This window comes from Mollisia scopiformis (genome assembly GCF_001500285.1).
Source record: "Mollisia scopiformis unplaced genomic scaffold LY89scaffold_18, whole genome shotgun sequence".
Classification (NCBI taxonomy): domain Eukaryota; kingdom Fungi; phylum Ascomycota; class Leotiomycetes; order Helotiales; family Mollisiaceae; genus Mollisia; species Mollisia scopiformis.
In genome coordinates, this window is record NW_017263598.1 from 905,552 (window position 1) to 921,421 (window position 15,870).

Genomic DNA, 15,870 nt, shown 5'->3' on the forward strand with positions numbered 1-15,870 from the left:
AGGCTCGCAACTTGATAAGATATGATGTATCCTGACATGCTCGTGTATATAGCTGAGGCTGCTGAAAGATGTACATGGAAGCCTTTCTTAGCTTAGGTAATCATTACTTGGAGAGAGTTGAGGGCATTTATACTTACTTTCCATATGATAGCATGAGTAGAACAGTTGAACGTGTGATAGACCTTACGCTTTTCATGGGAAGCAGGAAGCAGGGGCTGAGAAGGTCGAGAAAGAATATAAAGCGTCAGAGGAACTCTGCGCTTAGGTCATCGCTTGTTCATTTGATCAGACCAGGCACTAGCGTCGACTGCGTTGCGCTTCAACATATACTTTCTCCTGCAGAACTCTACATTTATCTTTCAACCATAGCAACTCCGCAAATAGAAACAATCAAGAACACAAGCCAAATCCACTTCTTCTGCAACGCTGCACAACTACTACCAGCATAGCAGAGTCGTTTTCTCAATAATTCTTCTCCACGATGTCTTCATCAAAGACCTCCAATGCACGTTCGATGGGCGCAAACATCTCAGATAATTTGCCAGCGCAACTTCAACCGGATGCACAACTTCAGCCCTCCACGAACGCACGCTCGCTGAGCACTGATCGCAACAGCATGCAACCTCAACAGGAATTGGATCAGACCCCCCCTCCGTCGTACAAGCCCGGCGACATTGCGTGGCTCTTGACGTGGGTACCTGGGTCAGAACCGGTCCTTCGAATTGGCCAAGGACATCTGGAGCGTGAAGCGCACAATCACTCTGTCTTGATCTTGAGACACAGATGGAGTTCCGTCACTCGCACATACCGATATGAGGGCTTGTTGGTAAGTGTTTCCTTCTGATCATGCCCCTGAGTATACTAGACCATATGATTGACATTTCGTACAGATGACTACCTTCGGTTATAAAAGCCCGGAGGACTACATTCGACTGCGCAGCATACGAGTGGATGATCGCGAATCCACCCCATTGATAAAGCGAAGTTGCCCTGTGAAATGGCCAACCTTCACGTCTGCGCGTGGTGCTGTCCTGCCTGTGCTGCGTGCCACACGTGGGAGTGACACGGGCAAGGACCAGTCTTATGTGAAGCTGGATGTCCATATTGACATACCAGCATCCCAGCTCCGGCTCTTTCACGTGGATAAGCCGCGACTCAATCACCCGCGGCTAGCTTTCCAGAGCTTCAGCGCTTTAGTGAAATACCTTGGCCTGATGGCAGACCCCCATGAGCTATACCATGGCATACAAAAACAAGTGCCTGCAGTGCCTCTACAAGACCCGCCACCTCAAGCTACCCGCGGATTGGCTTTGGGACCTACAGCAGCGCTGAATGCATCCGTCGCCGCACTTCCACTCCAAGCTCAGGTCGAGCCCACATCCAACGGAGACATAGTGGCTCAGGCACCAGTAGTACAGGCTTCAAACTTGAAACCGACATTATTACGTGCCATCTACCCCTGGTCACCAAGCCCCAGCGATCAGCAGCTACCCTTCAATCTGATTCGAATAAACGTTTTTGAAGGGTCCGAACCTTCCGCGCCGCTTCTCTCTGATATTATGGGCATCGTTCAGACAGAGGTGTTTGCCTCTCTCAACCTTAAATCCTATGCGAGCTGGGTGAACTTCGCCTTTCCTGATGATAGCGACATTTACCCCGAGCAAAAGGCTGCGACATTCTGGAGAAAGGTCAATGGCCTCCAAAGCATCAGAGACATCGTTGCCATCGCTCAACAGTCACTTGTGATATCGGTGATTGAGCCTGTTCAAGCAGCAGGTAATTGGGGATGGTTCGTAAGAACAGATGCGATGTCCAATTGGATTCGGCAACGCATCGCCTCTGAGGTGCTTGGTCGGCGGGCTATGGAGAACATCGTGGCTTGTCCATCGATGGTGGTTATGGCGGTGGGAAATTGTGTTACATTTGTGATTGTACTCGAACACTGAGTCGGGGTGTATGAATATGGGAAAAAGGGCATATGAGCTTATGAGCATATGAGCATATGAGCACAAGCAAACACTTTTGTTTGATTTTGAGATCTTTTGGAGCACGGATAGGCATACCAAACTTGGTTCGCTTGGTATGGAAAGGGTTTGGAGTCCTACAGAGGGATAGAACTTGTCGTACTGGTAGAATAACGGGCAATAAACAAATGGGAATCATACAAGAATGTAGCCTATACCTGTGACAGAATCCCTCCTCCCCCTCCCAGTCTTAATTGAAAGCAGTACTATTCAGCCATAACAACAGAAAATACACGATCGAAACCGACCTACGAACCACGAACTCGAAGGTAAAGCAAGAAATAACGTCGAGGAACAACTCAGCTCCAACTTCGGTCACCATGTGTGAGCGGTTATCAACTTCGAGTGACCGATACGCAATCTAGTACAGTTAAAGCGTGCAATTGGTCGCACTACAACTGGGCCACATTCAAGGAGTGTTCAGCTCATGGCCAGGCTGGCCAATCAGTCAGTCAGTCAGTCATTAGTTGATCTGATTCTTCAACTGATAGACTGATCAAAATGAGGGCATCCAACTGATCGACTGTCAGACACTTATAAGCGCTGATAAGCTAAGAAAACGTGACTTTTGATCACGTTACCTTACCAAAAAGCGGCTTTACTAGGTTATTATATTTTTAAAAAAATGTAAACATGTAGAGTATATGTAGAGTGCACAGTATAATAAAAGAGTACACACCGAGAGAGTACACACTGAGAGAATGCGCACTAAGAGAGTAGTGCGGGAACGGTGCATTTGCATGCTTTAAGAGGGCTCATAAAGCTTAGAAGAGGGCTGTGAAATAAGAAGATTAATAAGAGCAACTTTAATAACTTCTAGCTTGATAGAGTGCATAATTTTTAGTGTTTTTGTGGAGCTTTAGATCGGTAGAATAGTGGATTAAGGGTCAAAAGCATCATGATGAAAATTTTGAGTTTTTCACCGCCTTTTTTGACCAATCAAAGCGCTCTTTTTTTGCCATTTAGCCCCTAATCCCCTCAAAATCACCCCAAAAATGACTCCAAAATCGGAAAAATCGAATCTCTGAGCTTATCAGTTACTGCCAGTCGGACTTTTGGATCACTGATAGACTTATATAATTTAAAATCGTGAACTGATTGACTTTAACTGCTCACTTATCAGTCGACTGATAAGTCGACTGACTGGTTGGCCAGCCTGCTCATGGCACTGTTCTGCTTGGTATAAGAATACACAGGACTAAGCAGCTGGATTGAGAATCGAATCTTGGGTCAAGGAGCTTGAGTGTTTTTGGTCAGTATTCAATTTAAGACAGAATCATAACTAGAATCACACTAAGACACAACAATTCTAGCCTTCTTCCTTCCGATCTTCGAACAGTCAATCGTGCTCTCCTTCATCAGCTTCCTTCAAAATCCTGACCAGATCGTTCTTCTTGGCACCACTCTTGACATGAATTCCCCGTTTATAGCATATCATTTCTAGGCTTCCTGCATACAAGTCCTCATATTCAACAGCTCCTGTGTCGAGAAACTTGATCATCGCAGCCTTGGGGCCATGTCCCGGCATTTCTCTGCGGCTACAAATCTCGCTCAACTCCCGTTCCGTCCTCGAAGCCCAATGCGAGTCTTTCCAATTGTAATCACAGACTGGAATAACAGGCTCTTGCTTAGACTCTTGTCGACTTGTGATCTCATTGTCAAGTGCGTCGTATCGATTGGACGCCTTGGTGATGTCAGAAGCGCTGACCGAATGCCCGATCATAGCTTCTAACTCCGGCCGAAGCTTGGCTAATTTTGTCTGCAGGTCTTTGATGCTCTTCATCCTTTTTTTCTCGTCGTCCTTGCGAAGTCGTGACAGGAGAGTTTTATCTTTGCCTGACGTTGAAAGGCCCCGAGTTTCAAGAAGGGCGCAGAGACGCTTTGATCCAAGTGTCGAGTATTTGTCTGTTTCTTCTGCGATCGCTGCCTCCGCAAGCTCTCTCTCCAATCTTACCTCTGCGATTGAGATTTGGATCCATAGGGACATAGCAGGCCCATTTCTTGTATCGCGATGATAATCGTCGTTGAGTTTCAATCGCTCGATTTTGATAGCTTTGGGATACTGAGCTGCGCCTTTCATGTGTCGTCTCCTCAACATTTCGGTGAGCTCTTCGGCGGTGTATGATTCGTAGTCGATCGAAGAGGCTTCCAGTCTCTCGATCCAATCCTCTCTCGTCCCGTCTGTTGACAGACCGCGTTCAGCTAAAAGGAACTGCAGCTTGCTGTTGTCTTTCGTTGCGTGCTGACTCTTCTTCTTGCTCGACCTCTTCTCTGCGGCAGCCTTTTGCTTCTGCTCCCGCACCGTAGGTGCATCATTGCCTGCAGATCGCCCAACTCGTCTCTTCTTTGTGCTCGATCCATGGAGGTCAGCTATGTCCCCCACATCCTGCGTGGAAGCGCTTCTCTTGGTCGGTTTCGTGTCCAGAGTGGATTTCGACGCGTTGGACGCGTTCGGGTCCGCTTCGGCCAAAATTCGGTTTGCTCGTGGCATTGATAAGCCTTGAAGATAGGACAATTGATGAGGTTGCAAGAAGGTAAGTCAAATGGTAGACAACGTTTACAAGTGTCTATGATATGAACCAAGATGTGAGGCGTGTTATGTTTGCACGGTTCGCAGATTTGTTTACTCAGGCTAGCTATCTACTTTCGTCACAGTGCTTATCCTTATCATGAAGATAGCCGAAGACTCGCTAAAGCCCCTGAACCCCTTAACCAGCGTAACTGACAATTTCAGCCTTAAGATATATCGCATTTAGATATCCCTGAAGTAGCACTGCTGTTGATTGATTTGACGCTATATTTCGGTGTGCACTCCCATGTCGTCGCAGCCACGTCGACGCTATTTCTCAATTCAGGGAATCTCCGACTGGCACTTCTCCTGCAGGGTCGTTTTTGGAACCCAAAAGGTTGTCAACACCCCTGGCGGACGATGAATATAGGCCCTTGGCATGTCTAAAATGTAACCACTGCTTGAAGGAGCAGCCTTGGTTGCACCGGTTGGTCGCATAGGTTTGTGGTAAATTGGACTAGACAGTTGAATTAAATCATCGTGTGAGTACTTAGGGAAGAAAGAGCCGGAACTTGAGTGTCTTCTGAGAGAATTCTTAATGGTAGCCGGACTGCCGTTCTTTCTCTCCGGGTATATTCCTCCATGATGCCAAATGCCAGCACCAACTCCCTCCCAAGCAGCAGCCGGTGCTGGTGTTCTGCCTAAGAACCCTTGCCTCCGCTGACAGGACTTAACGCAAGTGAAGATCGCAGCCGAGAGAATCAGAAGCAAGACCAAAGCTGCTACTAAGATCCCAATAAATATACCAGGTTCGTAAGGCAGGGAATGGAAAAAGGTCTGAATTCGATCCGAGAACCCAGAGTTTGAGGTAGAAATTGGTGGCGTCGTGGGTGAGTTTGACGGGGTAGCTAATGTAATGACCGTCGAGTTCGCTGTCGAGAGTGGATGGGAAGTAACAGATGCAATGATATGGGTGAGTGATGGACTTTGAACAACAGTGCTCGGTCCGAATTGGATGTCCGGAAACACCGTGGTCATTGTTCGAACTCAGAGCAATAAAATTTTACACAGAAGTTGAAGAACAAAATGAAGAATTGTTGAGTGAACAAGTTTCTGGTGCTATGAATGATGACAGTTGCTGTATAGATCTCGTATTCATGCCCGATGGGCAGCTTTTTGTCTTAGACAACGAGTAGTAATATATGTGTCTGCTGCAATATAACAGCATCATTGCATGCCTCTTACCCAGACATTGGTTAAGTCACACCCTTGTCAAATGCACTTTCGTGTTTCAGACGGATTGATGTTTGGGTGCAGTTCGTATAATGAGACCTGCTTTATCATTTGCTGAAATCAATTGAGTGGGGAACAAAATCTTGAGATAGTCCAAAACTAGCCGAATGAGCGTCCGCCACACTTTTAGTCCTCCATATGATGAGGGTACGTGAGGCCTTTTGCTTTTTGTCACACCGCTTAAATCCTGGGATGAGACACATTAAAAAGGTTACGTGATTGGACATGGTAGACAACAGGTTTCAAATATCTCGTGAAGGTATCACAAGATTCATAGCAGGTCTCATGAACACATATCCTCACCTCCGAGCAGAAAGTTTCCAATGGCGGACCACAATTGATTCTCTTAGATACAAAGCTGAACTTGAGTTCTTGCAGCAGTCTTCTATAGTCTGTCAAAGTCGCTCCGAGCCATCCCGCCATCTGGGTACTACGACCGTCTCGTGTCCTTCTCTAAGAATGCCACTGCTGCTGCCAATCCACCAATCCATAAGAAATCAACACAAACATAAGCGTAAATAAATATCTTAGACGACTTCTTCAGCAAATATTTCTCTAGCGTGGTGCCAAAAGATTGAATACCATCATCGTCCTGAGATAGTTCATCTGGTGTTGCTACAATCGATAACCCGGTCAGTTGCATGCTTCTGTCACTCACCAAGTCGTCGTAATTGACTACGTGCGACGGCATCTCATTATGATGAGTTTCGGGGTGATTCGGAGGAATGTTGGTGCTAGAAGTTATTCCTCGTGCCCGAGCCAAAGGATGCTTCAGCGAGTTTCGTATCTCCCAAGCTGCCCGTGCGCATGTGAAAACTGAAGGAGGCTTTCTGTCACCTCGAGGTCTTTCGTGCGTAATCTTTTTTCTTTTCCGGGCGTGAACGTCCTCACTGTGTTCGGAAATGTCCTCTTCAGCAGGTCTTCTGGTACAGGTGGGGTTCCAGTAGCTATAGTCGGGCTTGCGTGATACAGACACCTTCTGATATGTGAGGCTAAAGCTTTCAATCTCCGCGATATACTCTTTTGCGTCTGTTAATGTTCTATTAGAATTCCCATCTCCTTCTGATGAGTTGTTTGGTTCTGACTTACATTGATTGAACTGCGCTACGTTGGCTGATCCAAGAAGTGATTTTTCTGTTGATTTGGCTTCCTCAACTAGGTCAATCAACGTCTCAGAATCTTCGACCATGACTTGACGGCTTACCGAAGTGATGACGTCCACATCTTCAGTGAAGCTTATCCCAGACTCACTTTTCGGCGTTTGAAAGTCGGTTACCGCACAGACATTCGGCATGGTGGGGCTTTCCGTCTGATGAAATTGTGCTGCTTCAATCAAGGCAAGGGACTGAAGCTGGTGCTCCAAATCGTCCTCATCATCGGATATTTCGTTGTCGGTGTCTGCCATAGTTGGGCACCACTCTTCAGTTTCGGGAGCGTAGCTATACAAACTCTCATCTTGTCTATCTTCTCGATCGGGTAGGACATTCTCGGACCAAAGAATGTCCCCTGTTTCTTGCATCTCTGTCGACTCTTCCATATTCCCTAATGTTGGTGGTAAAGTCCCGATAAAATCCTCGTACGGAAGTGGGACCACATTCAGAACGTCCAGTATCTCCACCGTGGAGGAAAATTCTTTACTCCATACACCTGCTCCTTCGTAGCTGAACTGTGGCGTAGCTTGAGAAAGCTTGCGTGGCCTTTGGCGTGAAGATATTGTCGGTAGTCGTCCAAAAAGTAAGAAATAGGGATCTTCTGTGTTACCAGTCTTCGTCAACAAAAGTAAGAAGCTGGCTAAAGAAAGTCTCGGGGTAATCTCGTTAGTAGGGCTTGAGAAGTAGGGCTGAAGTTGTGAAGCTGGAACACGTAGAATCGTCTCTGTTCGAACGTAGGCTTGCTTTTGCAGTTCCCCTCTTCCAAGATACAATGTCCTATACTTCCGTGTCTCGTCGGGTAGGGTAATGCTCTCCAGCAGGATGGGTTCAGAGCTAGGTAGGGTACTCATTGCTAATGAATGATGCATGTCATTTCGTAAACGTCGAGAAACAAGCCATTCTTCTAGCGGTGTCCTTGTGAAGGTAGTACACTGTGAGGTATGATTAGTACGAGGAATATAGATGTTGGAGAAACTGCTTACTATTGCAACAAGATAGCCTGTACCTGCATCGTCCATAGGTCCCAAGATCCATCCAGGGTGATCATACCCCTTTCGATCCAAGACACGTAACACGCCACTCTTGCTTATTGTGTAAACAATATCTTTATTGAAGCGAATCTTGCGTTTTAACCAGATCAAAGACCCTGGCTCGTACGCCGGGGGCTTTTCTTGTGATATCGTTACCTGCTGTCTCGCGGGATTGGTGTTGTCTGCAGTTCTGCTCGATTGGTTAGATATTTCGGAGTGACGATTGCGCACAGACATGATGTCGATAGGATCCTTTCTCTTAGAAGCAGTCTTCCGGTGTCCTGGAATGCCGCTTTGCCATCTGTACGAAGGTGTTGGTCTTGAATATCCGGGTCATCGACATAGCGTTGCGAGTTTCTGCGTACCACGAAAGGCTTGACAAGGGCAGCAATGATGGGACACGTAGATGTTGAGATTTTCCGAGAAGGTGATTTTAACAATAGAGGTTGATAGCGAGACTGGGGTTGATAAGAGATCAGAAGCATTCGGCTCAAGATTGTATTGCGCGCGCTAACAAATCACAAGCTAGCCTGATCACCCAGACTGGTTAAATACGTTCAGAATACATGTGTGTGTATCAGACAACTCAAACGCGAAGATGTGACGTGTAGCGCTATTGCATGCCATTCTTTCCCAACTCCATCAAACCCCACAGATGGCTTGGAAACATTTCTCAATCCGGGAGGTTCTATCGAAGAAAACTCGTCCATAGCGAGTGAAAACTTTTTGCATCTTTCACTTCTTTATCCTAAGGTATTCTTACAGAGAAAATTATTATGTGCCTATCTCGTACAGAAACTATAGCTTCAAGGACGTGGTCTTTCAGTGTCAACCGGCATATCCTTGGAGCCACTTGTCCGCTGAGGAGGCAGCTCAGTTCGTCAAAGCTATCACTTCGACAATCAAGAACCTTAATCAATATTTTGGCAGTCCTCTCCACAACTTGGAAGCCACTGAAAAGTACGTAGTATGCGACTATTCCTTTACATAACTATACAATTGTGTTGTTCCCATATTAGATTCGAGAATTACCTAATCGTACCCTTTCGGCCCTAAATTTCCACCTTCCGTTGCTATAATTCTGATTGATTTCCACCGAACCGGCCCAGATTGCGTTCAAAATGCTACAAGGTGCGATTAATGGCTACCAAGGCTTATCACCACACTTCCCTTGGATTCTGCCCAATACAGAGAATGTGGCCAACGATTCTTCTACCCAAGCAGTAAATATGCTACCTGTACAATTCTCTTCTGTATTCCTAGTTACCCTTCTAGGGCCCCAGACGATTGACAAATAGCTTCTTGCTCTTCAATTCGTTGAAGAGCTGTTCTGTAAGACCAATTGTACCGGAACCCCTTGTATCGGCAACTGCTTTGTGGGGTATCTAACTGCTCCCGTGGCATGCTATTTCTCTGCCAATCAAACAGGATTACCATTCCTGAGAGCTCAGAGTGCTGTAGTGGGGGTTGTCTCCGAAGGGCGTGCCTGATCCGAATCTGTGCCCCTGTCATTGGCATCTTGGTTGACAGCCGCTGCTGTGTTGGAGCTTTCAACGTGGACGCTATCCTCGCATTGTTGATCGTATGGAGCATTCCCAGCAAAGTAAAGCTCTTCCATGTCACCTTTCATATGGAGGCGACCCATCAAGTGTGCATAACTCTTGAAACAGAGCTTGGGAGGTTGTGGTGGTAGGATGCCCCCTTCGTAGCAATACAATCGAAGACTTTCTCCAGGTAGCTCGAGTATCCTATCAATACGAGCGTAACAATCTCTATCGAGACTGCCACGGAGCAAATGAAGAGTGGTATCGTGGGTATTACGGGGCCCTAGGTGAATGACCGGTGTGGCTGGAATATTTGAGCTATCTGAGAGGCATGGCGAATGGCTGGCCAAAGGAATGGACTTTCGCAGATTTATGTTCTCGCTGATCGACCGCGCAGTGTTCCAGTTGGCATAAGACATTCGCTTGAAGGTGGTAAGCTGTGTTCTCTGTCAGCATATAATGGTTTGGAATTAAAAGATTGGAGTTCTTACAAGGGCCGCAGTGTAGAATGTTTTGTCCTTGGCCAGAAATGAGCTCAAGAGCATCACAACATGTCCACAGACTCTATCATCCAAAATCGCCTTTCTATCTGTGTTGACCCTTCGTTCGTAACCGGTAAAGAAACATCCATCGTCTCCTTGATGCTTCAACCAGTACATACAGCCGAGCTCCAGAGTGTTTGGTGCTTGAGCGGATGATCCTTGCGTTAGGTCTATACTCTCGGATTCGTTATGAGGAGGAGACCCATTCGAGGTCTCACCAAGTCGAGGCGGGTTAGGAAGAGGTTTCGAATTGGCCATCGAATCTCCGCGCTGTGTTGAATTCGACTGCTCGGACTCCTTACGGTTTGGCGGGCTCTGTGAAGCATCGCCAATCGCCGGACCATCACTACTTGATCTCCACCAATCTGCGGCCAAATTCCTCTGTTTTCGTGGAGTCCAATTCCGCCGCGGAGTCCGGTCATTTGGAGGTGCTGACGCTCTCTGATCTTTGGGATGCCGGCGTTGCATCTTGGATCGATGGCACAGGTGAAGATGTGCAACACCCCGTCGGATGTCTAATTGTTAGGTGCGTTACTCGGGATACGCATTCTATAAATCGCACTAACACGGGTATGCTGAAAGTGTAGTTGGAAGAGCGTAAGACGATGTGTTTTGATGATTCCGCTAAAGTCTCAGACCTCAAGAAGCTGATCACTTGAATACATAATACTCCTTTCATCCCATATTGATAGAGCGAGGCGACAATATTGTCGAAGACGAACATCAATAGCTGGCACCGGTTGTTTGAGGATCATAGAAGATTTCAAGTGCGCTATCAAACCAAAACTAGTAGTATGGCCTCATCTATTGCCTACATAACACAAGGTGCTTCCAAGATTGGCACCAATATTACCATGACATGAATTACGATTCTGCTCTTTCCTGCATCTGTCCTCCGGTCCAGAATTTTCTCATCAGCCTGCCCAAATACTTTCCCAAGCTGACCTCTCAAGCAAAAGTGGCTACAGCACAGAATCGAATCCTTCCTGCTAAACCCAGAAATGTTCCCTCTCATCCTCTTCCCCGTGTAACTGTCCAAAATGATACAGTATCACAACCAATTGTAGCTTTTCTTATCGGTGAGGGAGGGAATAACATCGGAATCCTCTGCCATTATTTCGGCCATCACCCCGTGAAGTACGTTGAAGGATCCATCGGATCCGAAACCTGAGCCGTTTCTGAGCGGCTGCGAGGTGGAAATCCTTCGATAGAGCGATTGACCGCCTCATTGTATGATATCAAATCACGGCTTGACTTCCCAATGGTTGGTCGTTCCTCGGAATATGCTCTGTCTTCTTCGCGGATCCGGTCCCCTGTCCCGAAGTATAGTTCCGCTCTGTTTCCTGGGAGTCTTAGAACCTCCATCAATCTTTTGAAGCTCTGGAAACAAAGTCTAGGTGGTTCATCCGGCGTCACACCGCCATTGTAGTGGTAAATTTTGAGGCTTGTTTCGGTAAGGAAAAGGACCTTGTCGACTCGAATGTAGCTATCCCTATCGACCCGGCCCCGCCCCAAATAGAAAGTTTGTTCTGAGGTTTTATTGGTGTTTTCTAAGCGTTGTTCCCTCAACGCGAAAGAGTTCCTCAGGTTGCTTCGTTTCGATTGAGACAGTGACCAATTGTCTGTTGAGAGCCTCCCGAAGGAGGTGTGCTAATTTAACAATTAGTGGCAGTTCCCGAGAGGGTATTCGTGTACTCACCATGGCTGCCTTGTAGAATCTTACCCCATCCACAATATTCGAGTCTAGGAGTGATACGGGGCGGTCGAAAACCTGGTCTTCCAAATCTTGGCGGTTTCCTGTCACGTTTGATACCTCATAGCAGCCCGAGGTCCCCTCTTCTTTTCGGTGCTTCAACCAATATATGCAGCCGTATTGAAATCGTGGTATTTCGTTCAATTGAGCCGCAGGCTCGCTAGGTATATCCTCAGCTGGCTCGTTGCTGATGTATTCGCCGGCTCTCAAAACTTGGTTAAGAGGCCTCCAAGGGGATTGCAGGTCTCTTTGGAGGCCCCGAGATGAATTGTAGGAAGACCTCCGCGCCGGCTCTGGATCAATGCCTCTCCAAGTGTCAGAACGTCGACCAGCCATAACCAACTGGATGCAAGGGTGGTATGTGTGGCAAACCAAGAAATGATGTTGTAGTTGTGAAGTTCAGGCTGGGCACTGACTTGGAGGTTCTTCACGCTTATGGGTTGCAGAGCGGAAAGTGATCTTGATAGTAACCTCGCAAATATCGCAAAGTGCTTGATCTATAATCACCTTGTCACTCAGTAAAGCAGTCATACTTTCGTCTGGTTTAGTATAATTAGATAAAAGCGCCATTGAAATCGAATCTCGAGATATTGAAGCATCTTCAATGTTAGAGACGCAGGGCACATGACCCACTCTTATGGACAATGGCAAAAGTATCTATTAGTATGATATCATCACATGTGTAAACTACTGAGAGTGTACGGCTCTTGTTCCTCAACCTGGAAGTAGTAGACTATATAACCTTCTTGTGCCCTATCCCGTTCCAATAAACACCTGTCCAAATCTAAACAAAACCATCATGATTGACCAAATAAGAGATCCCAAGCTATCAGCAAACACCACCACAGCCATCCACCGCAAATCCCTTTCCATCCCCATATCTGCTCAATACAAACACTAAAACACAACAGGCAACCGTACCAAAAACATAATAATGTCTTGGTAGTCGTGGATTGCAAGACCGATCGACGCTTGGCCCTGGACCGATAGATCAAAACCACCTCAAAAAGAGATTGTTTGACTTTCGAGTGGAGATCTTCTTACCACTGATAGAAGTAGCAAGCTCCTGGCGAGTTGGGATCCGAGAATTCTACGCAATGCAGCTCGTTATGAGACCGGGGACGACAGTCATCTTCAGAAGCTGCGATGACTGGACGTGTAGAGCATCTCAGACTTCGTTCACAGCTACCGGCTTCAGGTGGTGGGCAAGTGCCACTCTCTGTCCCGAAATACAGACTCTCCCGATTTCCAGGCATGCGAAGGAGATTCACGAGATCTTTGTAGCTCCGTAGGCAAAGTCGGAGAGGTTCATCCGGTCGGGTGCCATCTTCGTAGCAATATTCCGTAATGCATTGTTCTGGTAGTTCTAGAACTTTGTCTATTCGGACATAACAGTCTCGGTAAAGGCTGCCGCTCTTAAGGTAGAGTACTTGATCAGGTCGACTCCTGTGCTTGTTGAAAGTGTTTTCCTTATTCTCCGGATCGATTGAATTTGCTCCTTTTACCGGCAAAGCTCTCTTCAAATTATTCCGGCTCTCGAGAGTTGTCTTCCATACAGCAAGTGGCATGTTGCGGAAAGTGGTCATCTGATTTTTGATCATTAGCAACGGACTACTAGATAGGTTTGGCTTACTTATTGGAGCTGCTTCGTACTTTGTTATCCCATCCACTGTAATTAACCTTGTGATTATTACAGGACGGTTTCTGCCCTGAACATCTATTGGTCTGCGACACCCCGTTATGTTGGAGATTTCTAAGCACTCAGAATGTCCCGCTTCTTTCCGAGACTTCAGCCAACACATGGTGCCAGGCTGGAGCGAGAATCTGACAGTCACCGGGGAATTCTGCTCGCTGTGTAATGTTCTAATTGGCTGGCTTTGAGAAGGTTCGGTGGTTTGTAGGATGTCGTTTGGAACCCACCAATTGGTGAGCAACTTCCACTTCCGTCTCTTGGTGGGATGGCAAGGTGAGGTTCGCTGGTTGATTGCTGGAGACATTGCGTTCTTCGAATTCTGAGAAGATTTGCTTTCCATCGTAAGTAGAGTATTGCAGTGTATTACGCGCGCGGGAAGATGATTAGAATTGGACGTTGGAGTTGCGTGGTTGTAGGTTGCAACAAGTCGAGAGTTTCAGTAGGTCAATGTCATGCAAAGCGCAAGTTGACCTCGTCAAAATGAATGAGCTCTTAGAACCTAGTCAGCAAAGATATGTGACACTTCTTTTATCCCAAGTTAGGATGAATCGGAGCACTGAATTCATCGGGTAAATGCATTCTGAGGATTTGAAGGGTGGGTAAACCTTGGCTTCATGAAGGTCTGGCCTAGGGATTAAGTGTTGTTCCAATGGCTAACAAATATTTACAATAGCTCTTGGGACTCAGGAGAGTTCGTAACTTGTAACTAAACTGTATATCAGACTCTTGAGGTTCTTTTAAAGACTGGTTACAGGTGATACTAAGATTTTACAGCTTCTCAACTCCGATATTATAGCTATACTAGCTTCCCACCTCTCAATCAGAGCGTCCTAGAAATCCATCACTTTTTTTTGTAGTATCAGCAAAGAGCCTTGGTCATATGCGCGTTGGAGCGGAATGACAAGCGTAGCTATTTGGGAAGTGCTGTTCCTCTTTCAGGGAAGGGCAATGAATCGCTTTTAAGGAGTTACTAAGAGACGAAATGACCTGCTGTCGTTTTTTCCTGTTCAACCATGACTCTTGCCGACCCGACTTTCTCTCCAAATCTTTAAGTCCTGACAATTCTCGTATCCAAGAAGACCCCAAGCATTGGCAATGAAATGGCAAGCACTAGGTTGCATATCTTCTTGATCTTACTCCTTAATGAACACGCCTCTTGAAACCCTTCTCCCAATTCGCGAGTGAAAGGTCCAATAACTCCACTGAATTCCACCCAAAGCCCTACTGAAGACTCCCCAATGCATACCAGCTGCCAAAACAGTCGAATTCCCACACCTCTATTTTGCTGGCCCAAAGATTGCCTTCCCAGCCGCAGACTGCCACAACACGGCCAGCGTCGTCAACGACGAGAGCGCCAAGCTATTTACGATGGAGTGGTTGTCATAGGAGCTATTATAGATATCGAGTAGCTATGAGGAGAGTTGGTGGTAGTTGAGGATGGGCTGGAAGTTCATGGGAATGTAGTCGTGGTATCTTTTGCCAGTAAAGGCCCTTGGACGTCTCACCACTATCTTCTAAATATGCAATATACACTCTCTTGATCTAGGCTGCTTTCTGTGTTCGAAACTCGAATAACATTGCTCTCGTGTTCGTCAGTAACACATCCGTTACCAGCCACTGCCCTCACTTCCAGATTCCTCCTCACCTCCATCACTATAAAGCGGAAAGCTTGTGCCAGCAGAGCTACTGTAGCAATTATAGTTACTGAGGCTCGGATCGCCGCCACAGTACAAACAATGACTATGCTCAAATGCTGCCGCGTACCATTTTTCTGAAGTTATAAAGTCCGAACTAATGTCGGACTCATTGTCGGACAAGTCCTCCTCCTCCTCTTCTGATGAGGACGAGGATGAGGATGAGGATCTGATCGTGTCCGACTTTGTTCCTGAAAGGTATTTGGTGGCTTTTATTCGTCCCCGCAACATCCCATATGCAACCCATATGCAACCCATATGCTTCCTCCCCACAGATGTAGCAAACTCTCCTGTCACTCCTGCGAGAACTTTATAAGTAGAAGCTATACTCATGTATCAAAGAAAAGTGCATTTTTACCATTTAAAAATCAGTGTAGTAAAACACATATAAATATTGTGTATTCTTGTTGTTGTGCAATTTTTGGCGATCTTTTTCCAAGTTATATATATATCATTATACACACTTCACGACACCGAGATCTTTTCCATCTTCATCGAAATATGAGAAGAAGAGGAAGTAAGAGATTCCTCGACATTAGCCTTCTCCTTCTCGACCTCCCCGAAATCCTCGAGATGAACATCATTCCTCAACAACCCCTCAACTTCTTCATCCGCAATCCACTCATCCACCTCTTG

The 15,870-nt window shown here is 46.5% G+C and overlaps 7 protein-coding genes across 7 annotated transcripts; 1 reads left to right on the forward strand and 6 right to left on the reverse strand.

The window, feature by feature from the left end:
* Nucleotides 1-481: 481 nt before the first annotated feature.
* Nucleotides 482-1,946, forward strand: LY89DRAFT_753405 (uncharacterized protein; the record flags this gene model as incomplete). The annotated part of the gene is made up of 2 exons (XM_018221275.1): nucleotides 482-826; nucleotides 891-1,946. 2 exons carry the CDS (start codon nucleotides 482-484, stop codon nucleotides 1,944-1,946), a joined length of 1,401 nt encoding a protein of 466 aa, XP_018068336.1.
* Nucleotides 1,947-3,276: 1,330 nt separating this feature from the next.
* On the reverse strand, nucleotides 3,277-4,613 carry LY89DRAFT_784808 (uncharacterized protein). Its single transcript, XM_018222823.1, has one exon. It carries the CDS (start codon nucleotides 4,513-4,515, stop codon nucleotides 3,364-3,366), a length of 1,152 nt encoding a protein of 383 aa, XP_018068337.1. The 5' UTR covers nucleotides 4,516-4,613; the 3' UTR covers nucleotides 3,277-3,363.
* A 262-nt stretch (nucleotides 4,614-4,875) lies between these two features.
* On the reverse strand, nucleotides 4,876-5,571 carry LY89DRAFT_672252 (uncharacterized protein; the record flags this gene model as incomplete). Its single annotated transcript, XM_018213270.1, has 1 exon — nucleotides 4,876-5,571. One exon carries the CDS (start codon nucleotides 5,569-5,571, stop codon nucleotides 4,876-4,878), a length of 696 nt encoding a protein of 231 aa, XP_018068338.1.
* Nucleotides 5,572-6,256: 685 nt separating this feature from the next.
* Nucleotides 6,257-8,245, reverse strand: LY89DRAFT_736986 (uncharacterized protein; the record flags this gene model as incomplete). The annotated part of the gene is made up of 3 exons (XM_018220204.1): nucleotides 6,257-6,855; nucleotides 6,916-7,909; nucleotides 7,961-8,245. 3 exons carry the CDS (start codon nucleotides 8,243-8,245, stop codon nucleotides 6,257-6,259), a joined length of 1,878 nt encoding a protein of 625 aa, XP_018068339.1.
* Nucleotides 8,246-9,455: 1,210 nt separating this feature from the next.
* LY89DRAFT_672254 (uncharacterized protein) lies at nucleotides 9,456-10,562 on the reverse strand (the record flags this gene model as incomplete). Its single annotated transcript, XM_018213271.1, has 2 exons — nucleotides 9,456-9,989; nucleotides 10,044-10,562. The coding sequence occupies 2 exons, from the start codon at nucleotides 10,560-10,562 to the stop codon at nucleotides 9,456-9,458; spliced, it is 1,053 nt and encodes a 350-aa protein (XP_018068340.1).
* A 657-nt stretch (nucleotides 10,563-11,219) lies between these two features.
* Nucleotides 11,220-12,183, reverse strand: LY89DRAFT_672255 (uncharacterized protein; the record flags this gene model as incomplete). The annotated part of the gene is made up of 2 exons (XM_018213272.1): nucleotides 11,220-11,744; nucleotides 11,794-12,183. 2 exons carry the CDS (start codon nucleotides 12,181-12,183, stop codon nucleotides 11,220-11,222), a joined length of 915 nt encoding a protein of 304 aa, XP_018068341.1.
* Nucleotides 12,184-12,887: 704 nt separating this feature from the next.
* On the reverse strand, nucleotides 12,888-13,880 carry LY89DRAFT_672256 (uncharacterized protein; the record flags this gene model as incomplete). The annotated part of the gene is made up of 1 exon (XM_018213273.1): nucleotides 12,888-13,880. The coding sequence occupies one exon, from the start codon at nucleotides 13,878-13,880 to the stop codon at nucleotides 12,888-12,890; it is 993 nt and encodes a 330-aa protein (XP_018068342.1).
* Nucleotides 13,881-15,870: the final 1,990 nt, after the last annotated feature.